General features: G+C 38.5%; 1 protein-coding gene across 1 annotated transcript in view; it reads left to right on the top strand.

Moving 5' to 3' along the window:
- The window catches only part of DMD (dystrophin), a 1,189,181-nt gene that overhangs the window by 230,104 nt on the left and 943,619 nt on the right, over nt 1-15,458 (top strand). The window contains exons 5-6 of the mRNA XM_067297573.1: nt 548-640; nt 6,509-6,681. Of these exons, the coding sequence (XP_067153674.1) occupies nt 548-640; nt 6,509-6,681 (266 nt within the window). The remainder of the gene's footprint in view (nt 1-547; nt 641-6,508; nt 6,682-15,458) is intronic.

The following is a 15,458-nucleotide window of genomic DNA, read 5'->3' as shown; positions in this document are numbered from 1 at the left end:
CTCCAAAACACACCCTGCCTTGCTTTATGTATTGGAAAATGTAATAAAGGCAAAATAAGCTCTGTTTTAATCTAAATATATAGAATAATGTCTTAGTTCTGTACATTTTACAGAAGTTAGATATATGTGTTGTTTTCAACAAAGTATATTATGTAAAACATATGTGAAGCATGCAGCATGTAACACAAGTTTTTCTGTGTCATCCCTTGGTTTTGTGTTTTTTAATGACAGAGGCTTAATATAAAAAGGTTTTAAATTATTATTAACTGTTATTTTAACTGTGTGTTTTCACAACATGTTCGAACTGGAATAATTTGAACTCCAGATCGCTCTCTGTTCCTTGCTTTTTGCCAGCACATTAATTGTCCCATTTGTAAAACATGAGTTGGATGTTTACTAAACAGCAGAAACCAAGTGAGAGAGATGTCCTAGCCCACCCCTCTTTCGCCCTCACCCCGAAGGAAGTCAACACCAGACACATGAAGCAAACACCAGCCTCTTATGCTCACTATTAATCTGCTACAAATATCTTTTGGTTCTTTACTAGGTTGATTTGGTAAATATTGGCAGCTCGGACATTGTGGATGGAAATCATAAGCTGACCCTTGGTTTGATCTGGAATATAATCCTCCACTGGCAAGTAAGTGGCATTGCTGCATTCTCTCTATGAAATACCTTTATTCTGCTGATCTTTTTTCCATCATTATCCAAGTACAACATACAAAATAAACAGAGACATTGTAAACAACATAAGATCGTCTACAAATCATTCATGACTAAATTAGCAATCTTATGGCAGTCTGTTTATATATTATCTAGGATATTAAGACTCTTAAGAAGATAAAATAGTTTTAGAGCATTAGCAGTAGCTCTTTTGACTTTAATTTCAGACAGATGTTGCAAGAGAACATATAATACGGTTATAGAAAGAAAATGAATAGACAAAAACAGCGTGGAAATATAGCTTTCATAGTCACACATCTTTCTTTTTAGTACCTTAAAAAAGAGTGACTTCCATGTTTTAATTAAATAATAATATTTGCTGCTTTTTCACTACTGCCCCATCGTGCCAGAAATTATTGTTAGAACGCTAAAAAGCTGCTACTCTGACTATTAATATAAGCAGATGTGGCTCATTTAGCCTCTTTTCTCTTTAGAGAGAAAGGGGGTATTATGATATAAATCTTGTAGGAACAGACATGCTAAATAAGGACACTTAGGCAAATTAATTCTGAGACAGCAGTAAAATCAACGTTCAAAACGAATTAGCATCTAGATTCTCCGAGTCTGTATGAGACTGGACTAAGAGTCACTGTTCTGGTTCTGTTCCCCAGGCAATAAGCATTATAACCAAAGACGGTGGGAAACAAAACCTAAGAGACCTTGTATTTAAAAACTGTACAATCCTGTCAAAAATTATATACACATAATTCATGGAAGTAGGAGCAATTCTTTTCTAATTTTACGTGAATTGCTGTAATGAAAACAACAGAGAGGAAAAGCTTCAAATTGTTAATCACTCCTACTTCTCACTCCCACTCCAATATTGCTTTGTTTAATGGCAAAACACTGTTCTAAATTTCTTACTAAAAGTAGATAAAATATGAAACCTGGCTGTGCAACTTCTACCAATAATCATTAAATCAGTGTGTTTTCATTTTTATGAATTACCGACTGACATGAGAATTCTTTTGTTGAAATTCATATTCTCATTTGTTCATATATTTTCTGAAGTCAAGTGTTAAAGATGACATGTTAAAGTGACATGATCTAGAATATGTTCTTGATTATTCTTCCATGTTTATAGGTTGATACTATGGTAGATCTTTACAGCACTTCTGGTGAAAGAAGGCTGTAAGCTGCTTCAGAAAGCAAGGGATGCTGTTTTGTGTTGGTACCATTTTGCCTATCACAGATTACTCACGGAACTAAGGAGGTGGAAATTTGACAAACTGTAGTTAAAGGCTAAATTATGGACTCAGGATCATCAGAGATATCTGCCAGTGTTGCCAGTGCCATAGTTGAGTAAAACACCTTGCTACCTCTGATTTCTTATCAAGTCTGTTACATTTATTTGTAGCGTGTGGGAGGCCTAAAAGAAATGCACAGGCTGGTTGATTTAGTGCATACTAGTGGTGCAGTTTATGCTTGATGGTGCAATCCTGCTTTTCCAAATCCTTTCATCTTCTGATTCCAAGAACTTGCAGTCCTGGGAAGAGTCATCTAGATGAGTTATTTCCATATGCATGTGTGAAACAGGTACAAGTTGTGTGGACAGTTACAGAATTTTATTGCAGGCGATTGGGCAAAAAAAACTTTTCCAGTTGCACATCCATCCGTCTGGACCGCATTAGGGTAGAACTGTACTTCTGTATGACAAAGGGACCATCTCTTACAAAAATGTCAGTCTCTTAGTGTAAAACGTAAACAGAGCTGGTGGAAGAAAGGCGCTCAAAAGGAACAGTGAGACAGTGCTGGCCGGAGCAGGGATCGGCAGCCCCGGAGGATCAGCGGCCATTGAGAAGCAGCGGCTGTGGAGGCATTGCAGCAGACAAGATTTGTCTCCTTCTTGCCACTCTCATTTCTGTTCACTAGAAATCTCATGACTTTCAGTATCCCCTGGGCGATTCTGTCCTTTCTTATCTAGCCTGTTTTCCAGATTATTATTAAAAGTTCCTCTCAAATTGAACCATAGTTCTGAGCTGAGCACCTGCTGCCAAAGCTCTTTATGGTACTGAATCTATTATAGTTTCCATTTCTTTGAAGCTGCTGCCCTCTTTCTCGCAGTTCTGTGATCCCAGGCTCACTGTTTCATTAACATTTAAACAAAAACAAAACAAGCCATTAATTTCTCAACTGTTATGTTTGACAAAGAATAATCCAAACAGTGGAAAAAGCCTGTATTACAAACTGTGTGGAAGATTTTTTTTTTTTTTTCAAATAAGAGCAATCCTGTTTTCTGGTATAGGATGAAAAAAACCATAACAAACATCTTTTGTAAAGCATGAATGGCAGCCAAAATCCTGGCTTTCTTCAGAAAAAAAGGAAAATAATAGGCATATATTTCAGAGAGATGCATTCCAACAGCCTTGTATGGAGTCTATTAAAAGCATCGGGGCTAGAGGCGTGCTTGTTGCAGAACTGGTGTTTTAACTGGAGTTATCATTTTATTTTTTTCTGGATTACAGTGGTGGAAACAAAATCCTAACAGTTCTCTCGAGCCACCTAGAATCAGTGAGCAAAGAACATCACTTATTTTGATGGGTGGCTTGAACATCTGTGAAAATATTCTTTAAAGAGTTCTTTAAAATGTCCTTTAAAAGAGTTTTGAGGATTATGGCTATAAAAAGTAACCTGTGCAGTCAGAATGCCTGAAATACAGCAAGTAAAAAATGCCAAGTCATTCTGTCAGGGAGCTGTCAGACTCCTATGTGATTGAGAAAAATGAAAACACCTTACATTGTGAATAACTTCTTCAGAGTCTTTCTTTCTTCCTTTCTTCTCTCCCTCTCTTGGAGGGTTAGCAACCTGAACCCAAGTATCAGTCTTATAAAATATTAGGCGTCTTGAGTATTAGTTGCAGGTGAAACAGGTGTAATGCAAACTAATTTGTTCATTAATGCAAGCTTCATATCAAACAATGGTCCTCGTTCGCCTTACACACACACGCACACACACACACACGCACGTGCACGCCCATGCACAAGGACTTAGTTGCTGGTCTGGTGGGGGTGTTTGAGGTTTCCTTTCTGCAGACTCTGGGCATCCCACCCCTTGCTTTCACCTCAGCCATCCCTGAAACTTGGCCCCCAGGCGCCCCAAGCTGCAAGGTCCATTGACCTCAGATGCCTCCGCGGGCTTGAGAGAGGCTGTGTGGCTGGTTCCTGCCGCCTCCAACCTTAGCTACCTGCCCCCCACCACCTTGGCTCCTCAAGAGCACCTATTGCCAAATCCACTGTGTTATTCCTGTGGATTTCGGGGGGACTGCTGATGATATAATGACAAGAGTAAGAGCACTCCCATTCTATTCCCAGCTTTCAGTTTGGGAATCTAATGTTTTGGAAGTGATCTGTGGTGGTAGTCCGTGTCGCCTTTTCCCCCTTTTGTTCAAAATTGATTCCTATCTCTTGCTATCGCCATAGTGCACGTCCACCCCCTCGGTGGCTCCTCTGGCGTCAGCGTGGAGCTGTGCTGGCAGCCACGGAGGTGCTGCACACCCAGCAGGGAGCAGGGCGGCGCGCCCCGAGCTCCCGGGCGAGTTCCCCTGGCCAGCGGCAGTGCACAGGCCTCGAGCGAGCGACACCTTGGAGCACATGGAAGGCAAGGTGGCTTGCTGCAGCAGGGGCGTTTTTGCATCATTTCTCACCGAATTCCTATGCAATCAGGCCTTCAGGATGAAATCAAACCATTTTACTGTGTTATTTTAAATGCCTGACATTCCCTGAGATACAACCAAAAAATCATAAATTTAGCAGTCTTCACTACTGCAGAGAAATGCAGGAAAATGAGAGTAAATCTCTTTATCCATTGTCAACATATTAAACTGAACAAAGTGAATTTTAAGGTAGCTTATGTCAGTTTATTCAGAAATAGAAATAAATACAAACTTTTTGGCTTCTTCTCTTTCTTTAAATCAGAAGGAAAACTATTTGCCTGATGTTTTTCTGAGTTATTGCCTTCCTGATAGCCATTTTTTGGTTTTGTTGTTTTACTTAACTTCCTCTGTTTGTAGTTTTTTGTCACTTTCTCTTAGGTTAATGTAGACTCAAACACTTGATCTTTTCTGTATTTTATGATCTTTTATATTTTTACTTCTTGTGTTTCTGCATTCATTCAGCTGTCCATTTATAGGAATGGGTGTTGTATTTTTCAAATGTTACAGTTTACTTATTGTATTCAGATAAATCTGCATTTGTAAACACATGCATGTGATAAAAATCCTAAGTGAACAATGAAACCCTGGTTTGGACAATTTTCCATTCTTTCAATATTTTCTAGTCTTTCATATGAATTAAGTTTGGAGCAATAGATGCTAATCTTGAAACTACTCTTCTTTTTCATAACCTGGATTCAGAATTCTATATTTTCATAGTGGTGAAAGTTTTTTTGTCTTGAAATACAGGAGACCAATGTCTTAGCTTCTCTCTGAATTATGTAAATTATTTACTGCCCACCTCAAAAATTAATAAGATATAAACTTAACTTTCTGTGTAAGCCTCAAAAGGAAAATTGAGGGTACTGTTATTCTTACAGGCAGAGTGCATTTGAGATGTAAAAAACAAGAAATTCTTTTAGTAATTCTTATCTTCATTCAATAACTTACTCAAATGATTGAATTAATTACTATTGCACTAGTAAGCAACTTATCAGACTAAACAATAAACTGATATCTGCTATTTTTTTACTGTATCGTAGTAATTAATTTTTTTGTTGTTGATTATCCTTTGAGATGATAGCTTCCGCAAGTTTCTTACAGTTTTTACAATTTCAAAGTGGTCCATATCATGAAGTGGCTTCTGCACTAAATATTGTTCTTCCACTGAAACTGGTCAATGAACAATTCAAGTGGAAAATTATAATGAAACGATATATTGAATAAGTGAACCAATAAGCAACTTTCCATTCATAGTCACATTTTATCTTAAGGAATACTTTAAAAGAGCTGCTAAGCTTAAACATCTAAATTGAGAAAGCAGTGACTTAAAAGGGAACACTTTAAAGAAAAGTACTACTACAACTTTTGGTGCTCTTTGGCTAGTAATGAAGCTGCTAAGAAATGTGTAAGTAAGTGGCTCTGCTATGTCAAACTCCAGACTAATATTTTTGGAAGCCCCCTTAAAATTGTTTTTTGTAGAAAGGTAACTGTAGATGGATGAGCTTTCTCTAATGAAAGGGGAATATCAACTAGTTATGAAATTAAATTCAAGAAAATGAAACATATACAATGTTCCTTAAATATATACAATTGAATTCACTTTTCATTGAAATGTATGTGTGCAAATATAGGGCATACATTTAAGTCTAAAACATTATTTACGGTCCTCTGAACACATTTGTTTTTCCTTAGTATTTATTTCAACCTTGTCAATATGAGAAGAATTCTTTCCATCATTTTATCAGCTTTGCTATAATGTATCCTCTTAACTAAGGATGTATTTGCCAGAGAAAAGAAAACCACAAGGAAAAATGCTTATTTCAAATGCAATCTGTTTCCATAAATAACGCACAAAGATGTGCTTTCTCTCTTTCTTCACAGAACACTTTATGTGTCACAGTGATGAATGTACTGAAGGCATTAGCAAAGATGACCAGCAAGTCAACACTGGTTGTTTTTAAACAGGAAGACTTCACTGCTGTCATTATACTGTGACACCAAGTAGGCTATGTAATTACTTAGGAGGTTTTCCTTTAAGGCTTAAATGCAGGCAATGAGTTTTTTGGGGTCAAAGAAAGAGTCAGCTTTTAATAAATAAGCTCATAATTGATAAAATACTCTCTCTTTTTGTAGGTCAAAGATGTAATGAAAAACATCATGGCTGGATTGCAACAGACAAACAGTGAAAAGATTCTGCTGAGCTGGGTCCGCCAATCAACTCGTAATTACCCACAGGTCAATGTTATCAATTTCACCAGTAGCTGGTCTGATGGATTGGCTTTCAATGCACTCCTCCACAGTCACAGGTAGGAAAACTGACTTCCATTACTTCAATGAGCTTGTAATAGAGGGCTTGAAGGTGATGTAGCTATTATGCTTTGGAAGGGGGGGGGTGGTTAGCTATTTCTTGTATGTGGACTTTTCAGCAGTCTTTTAAATGGTTGCCTGTTTGCTTTGCTCTGGGTGCTGTGTCAGACTGAATCCTCTTGGGGGATAAGAGGGTCTGAGCTTTCCTGCAGAGCAACTGAAGATGCTCAGTTCAGATTATTTTTTGGTATTTTGATGTATAGCAAATAGAGGGTCTGAAGGAGGAGTACAGATGTGGAAACCCTTGAGAAGAGCAAGAAAGAGATCTGAAGTTAAGCCTTTGAGGTTGTCCTGCAGGGAAGAGGAGATTGTTCTGTAGGAACCTGGAAAGGGACAATGTAGTGTTTGTTGAAAGCCACTGATGGTTGCTGGATTGAAAGTAAGGATTTGCTTTGAAAGGACACAGCAGGAAAAGATGGAGTTGTTTTCAAGACTTTTCATGTTATTCCCCAGCTGATCTGAGTTTTCTCCCTCTCTCAGAAGTTATCTTGTTCTAGTCTATGCTGTTTAAAAAAAAAAAAAAAAAAAGCTTTCAAAATCAAAGTTTCAAAGTTGGTGGTTCTGTTTACTTGACTTAAGGAAAAGGTGCAGGCTGATCTCTCTTAAAGGTCTAGTTGGTAGGGTTCCTGCCACTACTGATTTAAAACAATACTTATTTTCTAATGTTTTAAGCCCTGATCTGTCTTCTGCACCTTCTATACCTCTCTCCTAAAGGGAGTTGTCCTGAAAGATGGCTGACTGCTCTAAATTATTAGTGAGAATTGAGTTTTTGAACAAATAAATGGGTACATTCAATTTAGTAAGAGATTAGAGATTTACAAGATAACAGTACAAGTCAAGCAATAATAATTTTTTTTGTTTTTATTCTTGTTTGCATTAAATGCTCAAAATCAGGCAAAATACTTCTAAAACACAGACTGAGACAATATATGTCTTCCAACTTCTGCAGTGAACAGCTACAGGTGTGTGTTTCCAAAATTTTCACTGGCTCATGTAACTGTTTATAGATGAAATGGTCTGATAAAGTCCTTCACTGTAATAGTCCTAAGGCTAACACTGTCAGCCATCCAGTTTTCTACAGTGGCCACCTATGCCTTACACCTCCATCCCAGTCACAGTGTAATCTTACATCTCTTGCTCTGAGGCCATTTTTTTGAGGCTGTGTATGCCTGAGATCACCGAATAGATCTGCCTGAACTTCAATTTACAAATATTGTTTGGTTGTAATGGTAGGAGCAAGGCACAATTTTAAAGAAGAATTTATTATACTACAAAAGGTCTTAATGCAGTCTTTCACCTCCATTTGGTACTTACAACATTAGCAAGTGGCACCCCCATCCTGCTGTTATTCCGCCATTGGTGCACTCAGGCCTGGTGCGCTTACACCTTCGTGATGTTGACACAAGTGTTTATGCAGATATTAGGACAACTGTGTTTGGGGAGCTAAATAAGAATAAAATTTCCTGCAATCAGTACCTCTTTTCTCTTGTGCCTCATGTGCCTCTTGGAACTAGTGACAATGGTACTAGGGCATTGGTTCGGCAAGCTGATCCACTGAAAACAATAGTATCTAGGTATTTTATTTGTTTTTGTGAGCCATCTTTCTGTCAGGTCAGATTGACTTTCTGTTGCTATGCAGTCCCATGATCCAATGCAAGGGAAATAAACAGTGAGAGCATGCACCTAGGCCTTGGTAAGTATGGGGAATGAAGAGCAGAAAGGGGGAGAGAGAGCAATACTGCTTCTTGTCAGTGGCGTCCACAGTTACACTATATTAGATAAAATGTTAAACTGCATCCTGAGGCTGCTTCTCTAAGTGAAAATGCCAGTCTATGCTGGATTAATGGGCTTGGAAAACTTCATCCTTAACTGGGCTCATAAGGATATGAGTACTTCATGCTTCTCCTTCATTGCTGCATCTCCAAAGCTGCCCTACTTTTGTGATGGTGATTGCTTTTGGGGATAAGTTGCTACAAGGAATCAACCACTTAATCCTATAATAAGCAGCTTATTAACAGGCAGATAAAATACACAGTGGCCATAATTATAACTTGATATTTTTAGATATATTGATTTTACTTTGGTAAATATACAGTAACCACTACATTTGGCTACTAGTTTTTAATTGAGCAAAAGCACTGCAAGTACTTGTCTGAAATATTTATTACTCTTTTGTAGAATAGTTCACTAGTAACACATCTAAGACTAATGCTAGGTAATTTTGAAACAGGTTTGACATAAAGTACTAACCTGTTGAGATCAGTTATTACATTCTGTGGTTAGTTCGCTGTATATCTAAATCACACTAGTATTTTTACAATTAGTTTTTTTTTTCTTTAAAATGTTTCAAGCCTTTTTTATAACTGTATCAAAAGATATGTTACACTGTTCTGTATATTACCACAGCTGAAATTTTAGCTGAGTGCTCAAATTTTTAAATTGTAATTTACTAGAAATAGATTTAATTCACAATCTACTTCCAGAAAACATTACATACAGTAAGCAGAAAATTTTTTAGACATGCTGTTTTAATGTACTTTCAAAGAAATAAAATAGTTCTTTTGCAAACTCACCTGCTTTACAACTCGCAACAGATAATGACAAATAATTTTGAAGGAAATAAATACAAATAAAATTTAAAATAAATAATAGTATATACTATATGTTTACTCTGTTCACAGTGGTTGTTGCATCTTTGATTTATCCTTCAAGCAACTTTCATATTCAGCCTCAGTTTACAGCCTCTGTTACATTTTTGTTGCAGTAGTTTTGTCTGTGGACAGTTCCTTTTGACTTCAGGGTGAGGGAAGGGAAAAGAATATCAAGAGGAAGTTGACTGAATAGATAAAGTTGGGAGATAGATAAATTTACATTTCTTCTCAGTTTTGATGTTAACATTCTGTAATTGCTACTAACTATACATATTCCATCTCTCCATCTGGTCTTAACTAAACAAAAACAATAAACCTCAACCTCTTTTACATTATGTTTATGTGTTTTCTATGTATACCATTTCCTTATGGATTCAGTTGCTAAATAGTATTTATCTGTTTCGCCAACAATATCAAGACACAGTGATGGTGTGAAATGTTTAAGGATAGACACTACATGACAGAAAACATTATATTCACCATAGTACATTCCTCACTGTAAAGGAATAAACACACTGGAAAGCTGTTACACCTTGATCTGATATACCTTGAGTGGTTTGTATCCCTGTTATATTTTAGGTATCTGCCCTCCAAAAACATCTTAGGTAGTACTAAGTCATCTTTGCTCAGGGATGAGATGCAAGAAACTCAAGAATGGCAGGAAAAAAATTAAGATAAGCTTGTTGAAGTCCTGTGACAGCATACCTGACCAAACACAAATACTCCAACTCGGAAACTCCCTAAGCTCCTGATAGCTGGAAGGGTTAATTGTTATTTTCAAGGAGAGGATACTGGCTTTATGTGAACCACTGATGTGATCTAGTATAGTATAGTTCTTTTTAATATAGATCTAGTATAGTACAGTTATTTTTACATTGATAATAATTAAATAGCTACAAGTCTTAAAAATAAAGCAGAACAAAATCAATCCCTGTTCTTTAACTGGTGATTTAACTGATATTTTCATTTCTCATGCATAATGTTTTCTGGGATAGGTGGGGGTTTTTTTTTTTATAGTTTCAAAGTTTATTGTAGAATTCATATGTGGATGAAAATTCTCAGTGCTTTCCTGAAGGAATTAAAAGAAAGTAAGAGACTTGCATGAACCACTGAATACATAGACATAATACGCTGTAAGAGCAGTACTCTCAGTGGCAAGCATCATCTCTCATAGTCTTTTAACCCAACCTTCTCTTGCTTGTAGCTGACAGTTTTGTTTTGATCAGATATTTCTAATGCCCTTTCTCTGGTCATTTTTCAAGAGCCTACTTTGAGTAGATATTCCCATTTGTATAATTACCTTCTCTCTGTGGATACTTATGCTCAACAGCTATTGCTCTCCTTTTAATACTGAGTGTGAGAGGCAGTGAAGCTCAGGGTACTTTACAAAGCTGCAAGGCCATGTCAGTGAGCCTGAGGTATAAATTTTCAGAATAAAAAGATAAACTTGGGATGCATTTCCATGAACAGTATGTTCTACATTGTACTGAATAAACAAGACAACAGCTGTGAGGTGGCACCATCTTCCTAGGAATATCAGAAAAATAAACTGTTGTGGTAAGGGAGAGAAGTCAGTCCTGCTACTGTTGAAACTGTCCCTACTTGAGGCTCTAGTTCACAGAGAACTTTCTCTGTTAACTTCTGGTAATCCTTTTGCTCCATATGGGTCTCAGAAAGATCTTTGCCTCTTTTCTCTAACTTTTTTCAGGCTATTTCTGGCCCTTTAATCAAGATTTTCAAGTGGGAGCAAGAAGCACTCATTAGCTTCCTTCTTGCTTCTTTAAAATGCTAGAACTTAGACCAGGTGACTGCCTTGGAAATCAGCACTTACCTGCAGCTGCCTCTGCTTCAGGATTGCAGATTGTGGAGGGAAGAAAGAAAACTTCATTTAAAAAAAAAGAAGTCCTGGGTAGAAGAAGCAAAAGCATTCTTTAGTAAGCTAAAGGGAAAGCAGAAGATGATAGTATGAAGATGTATGAGAATATTTTTATTTTGACAGGTCACTGGATTACTTGCTATTTTATATTACTAGCTGCTGGTTTGTTTTAACTGTGAGAAAACTGGAGGTACCAGCAAATTTTCTTGTATAGATAGAGCTAGCTCAATGATGAAGAAACAACTTTTCTCTTAAAAAGGAGGCAACAACTTTTATGATATGAATGTGGCTCCTCTCCACTTACCTTTATGGAAAGTTTTTTTGAATTAAATCTGTAAGTTGCTTTTTTGCTAAATTACTTTGCTGGAGCCCATTATAACCTTAGCTAGATGTTAAAACTGCTTAAGGAAATGGCCTATTATACATGGATGGTGTTTTTTTGTAATGTTCATAATTACCGTTGTGTAATTTCTTTTTTTTTTTTTTACTGATAGCTATGTAAAAGTTATAAAGGTTGCCTATTTAAAGGCTTGTGATAAGCTTCACTTAAGAAATGCTAAAGAAATGAAAACAATAGGACTACAGCAAAATACTGTGATGCGAAAGCGTCTTCAAAATGTTTCACTGCCTTCCTTCAAAATTCTCCCTTTGAAGTATATGGGGGAAAAAACCTTGCTGATTATGTAAATTCTATTTTTTCTCTCTTTTCTTTTCCCCCCTAGGTCCCTCTGATTCAGCTTTTTTTTTTTCTTAATCCAGAAATGGAAATATGTATTATGCATTAAAATTAGTACTGTTATTAGGTGACTTAGGGTTTCAAGTGTGCAGTATGTCTGACCAGCTTCATTCTACTTTGTTTTCCTTACGTTCCTTGAATCTTTACATCTTAGCAGAATTCATCACCTCTCCAGGATTCACTGCCATACACATCTTAGAGGAATTATTAATTTCCTGTTTCTATGGAAAAACCTTATTTGAATGAATGAACATGTCTGAAGTAGATAAAGAAGCAGGCTTCCAGAAATCCTGTTTTTTCTTCACTGCTTATGAACTGCTTTTTTTCTGTCTAAATTTCTGTATCTGCACTCATTTTTTTGTTATAGGTTTAGAATTAGCTTTCCATTTTTGATGAAGATTTAGTAGGTGGTCTCTGAGGAAGAATAAGAGTAAGCTTTCAAGAATCTATGTTTCTCTTAGATGTCTGCCTGACTGCCAGGGCTGATGCTAGGAGGATAGAGCTGTGTTGGGGTGGAGTTACTGAACATGGTCATCGGCTGCCTCTGAGTTTTGTTTTGTTGCTTGCTTTAAATCTGATGGTAGCCTGTTGCTTTTGTGGTGGTTGTGACTGGTCTTATCCATGACTTCAATTTCCTGCATAGAAGCATGGCTGGATTTTCTTGGCCTTATACTACTCCTCCAGATTTGCTTATCTCACCTTGACTGATCTACTGCCCCCATAGGTTATGCAATTGTAATACAAAAAACCTGTTCCTTTTTATATGTAATGACCAGGTATTTTCCTTGCAAATATACTTTGGAAGACATCAGTTTTGTTTCCTCCTTTTTTTTTTTCTTTCTGTTTAGTTATAGGCAAGAACTGCAAGAGCAAAAATTACCTTGTTATAGGTAAACGCGACAAATTGACAACCACTCGGGCCGGGTTGCATAAACTCCAATTTAATAAAATAATTGAGCAAGTCACAAGTAAGCAAAACAGCGCTGGGCGGCCGGGGAGTCTCCTGCTCCACCAACGGCGCGCGCGATCCCCCCCTCACAGTCTCCTTATATGCGATTCCAGCTCCAGGTATATGTGGCACTTCCTGTAACTTCTGCGGCTGCGCCGGCTGTTGCTAGGGGGTCTTCTTCAGCCTTCTGGTGGTCGTGGGGATGAAGGCTGGAGTCTTCCTCTGCGTTGTGTGTGGTGACCCTCAGGTCATGCATATATTTTACAATTGTGTGACCTCGCCATTGCCATATTAGGCTATCTAAACTAACATCGCCGCCTCGCTGGCTCCACTTAATTGTCTCAGGCGGGGTACATGCCCTTATTGCAGGATGTTGTGGGTTTAGCCCGTAATTAGCGCCTCGTTTCACCGTAAAATCACTTCCTGATTTGATGTAACAAACTAGCACCTATCACAATCCCCCCTTTTTGTTTTGGTCCTTTCTAGTTTGTTCATCAAATCAAACAACAGCCTCCTGTGCTAGGGAAAGCACAGGGTTATGCTTACTCTCATCTTCGTTTAGTTGTTCATATTGACCTCTTATCAACAGTAGGTGGGCGGCTTCGAGTCTGCTTTTTGCTAAGTTAATTATTCTATTTACTATACACAGTCCAAAGGTGAACACAAGTACTAATAAAGCCAATAGACCCGCATTGGTAGACAATAAGGTTGTTAGCCAGGGAGCCTGACTGAACCATGACTTATACCACCCTTGCTGGGCTTCTCTTTCTTTTTTACGTCTTTCAAGGCCTTCTCTCAGCTTTGCCATAGTATCCCTGACAACTCCTGTATGATCTGCATAAGAGCAACATTCTTCTCCTAGGGCTGCACACAATCCTCCCTGTTGTAAAAATAAGAGGTCCATCCCTCTTCTGTTTTGTAACACCACTTCTGATAGTGATATTAACGACTTTTCTAAGGCTGTGATGGATTTTTCTATTCGTTTCAAGTCTTCATCTACAGCCGCCCGTAGGGTGCTAAGGTCTTGCTGTTGCTTCATTAGGGAGGAAATTCCAGTTTCTGCTATAACTAGATTCGGCCCTATTGCTTGAGGAATGGATTGCACACTTTCTTTCCTTATGAAAATTAATCCACCTCTATCGGTCCCGGACTCCCAGTACCGGACTCCCCAGGTCTTTCCCAAAAACCATCCCGGATCTTCTGGATGGGTGATATTTATCACTAAATGTTTACAAGTTCCTGGGGGGGGGTATAGTGGGGATTTCCCCGATACCCCAGCTGGAAATCCTTTTTGGGGGGGGGTGCACCCAGAAGGCCCCCATTTTACTGATAAAAACTTATCTAACCCTGCTTCTGGAGTCCAATCAGAGGCTATAGTTTCACATCCCCAATAAGCACAATAATAAGAGTTTGGGTAGTTACAGTATCCTCGCCCAGGATTAGAACTAGGACAAAAGTAAAACCCCATATGATTTAGACATGGTTCAATAGGCACCAACTTGTTATAGGTAAACGCGACAAATTGACAACCACTCGGGCTGGGTTGCATAAACTCCAATTTAATAGAATAATTGAGCAAGTCACAAGTAAGCAAAACAGCGCTGGGCGGCCGGGGAGTCTCCTGCTCCACCAACGGCGCGCACAATCCCCCGCTCACAGTCCCCTTATATGCCTGTAACTTCTGTGGTTGCGCCGGCTGTTGCTGGGGGGGGTCGGGATGAAAGCTGGCGTCTTCCTCTGCGTTGTACGTGGTGCCTTTCAGGTCACGCGCATACATTTCACAATACAATATCGTTCTGCTGACTCAGTACAATCATTGTGGTGATAGCCGGTACTTAGCGCCTAGTTTCATGATAAAATCACTTCACGAGTTGATGTAACAAATTATTACCTATCACAAACTCACATAAAGTAGCAGTGAATGTAGGACTCCCAGGTACATTTCGTACTTGGATCACTGTTTGATCCTCCCACCTTATTAATGACCACTTAAGGGGTTGGTGTATATTATTTTCCCCTTTGATTCGTCCTCCTATTAAGCCCAGCACAATCATCTTCCAGAGGAGTAGTGGACCCATGGCTTGGCTAACGGATATTTTACAAACCCTTAATGCCTTGGAGGGGCGATCCGTGATGCCAAGTGTCTCTGGGACTTTAAAGAGTCTGGGCCTTACAATTTTGGGTATCCCTGCTTAGGAAGTGGCTTATCGGCCTCAATCCCCACAGTTTCCATACGTCTCTGTCTCCTCTGCCTACTCTTTTGCTCAGAGCAGCAGGGTGTACCGTCTTCTCGACAGCAGCCGTATTCTTCAGGGGAACCTCCTGTATGAGCTTTTTGGATTTTTAAAGGCTTCCCAGTTCTCCAGAGTGACACTCAACATACAGCACGGTCCACCTACAATTGGTGTTTTCAATTTTGGCCTTATGTGATCGGGGTGGTTGGCGTAGGTACAACCTTTCTCTGGTTGTACCCCCTTTAGCAAAAGCTTCCCACCATTCCACCG

This window comes from Apteryx mantelli, chromosome 1 (assembly GCF_036417845.1).
Source record: "Apteryx mantelli isolate bAptMan1 chromosome 1, bAptMan1.hap1, whole genome shotgun sequence".
Lineage (NCBI taxonomy): Eukaryota > Metazoa > Chordata > Aves > Apterygiformes > Apterygidae > Apteryx > Apteryx mantelli.
The sequence above is the reverse complement of the archived record's forward strand: the minus strand, read 5'-3'. Positions and strand labels throughout refer to the sequence as shown.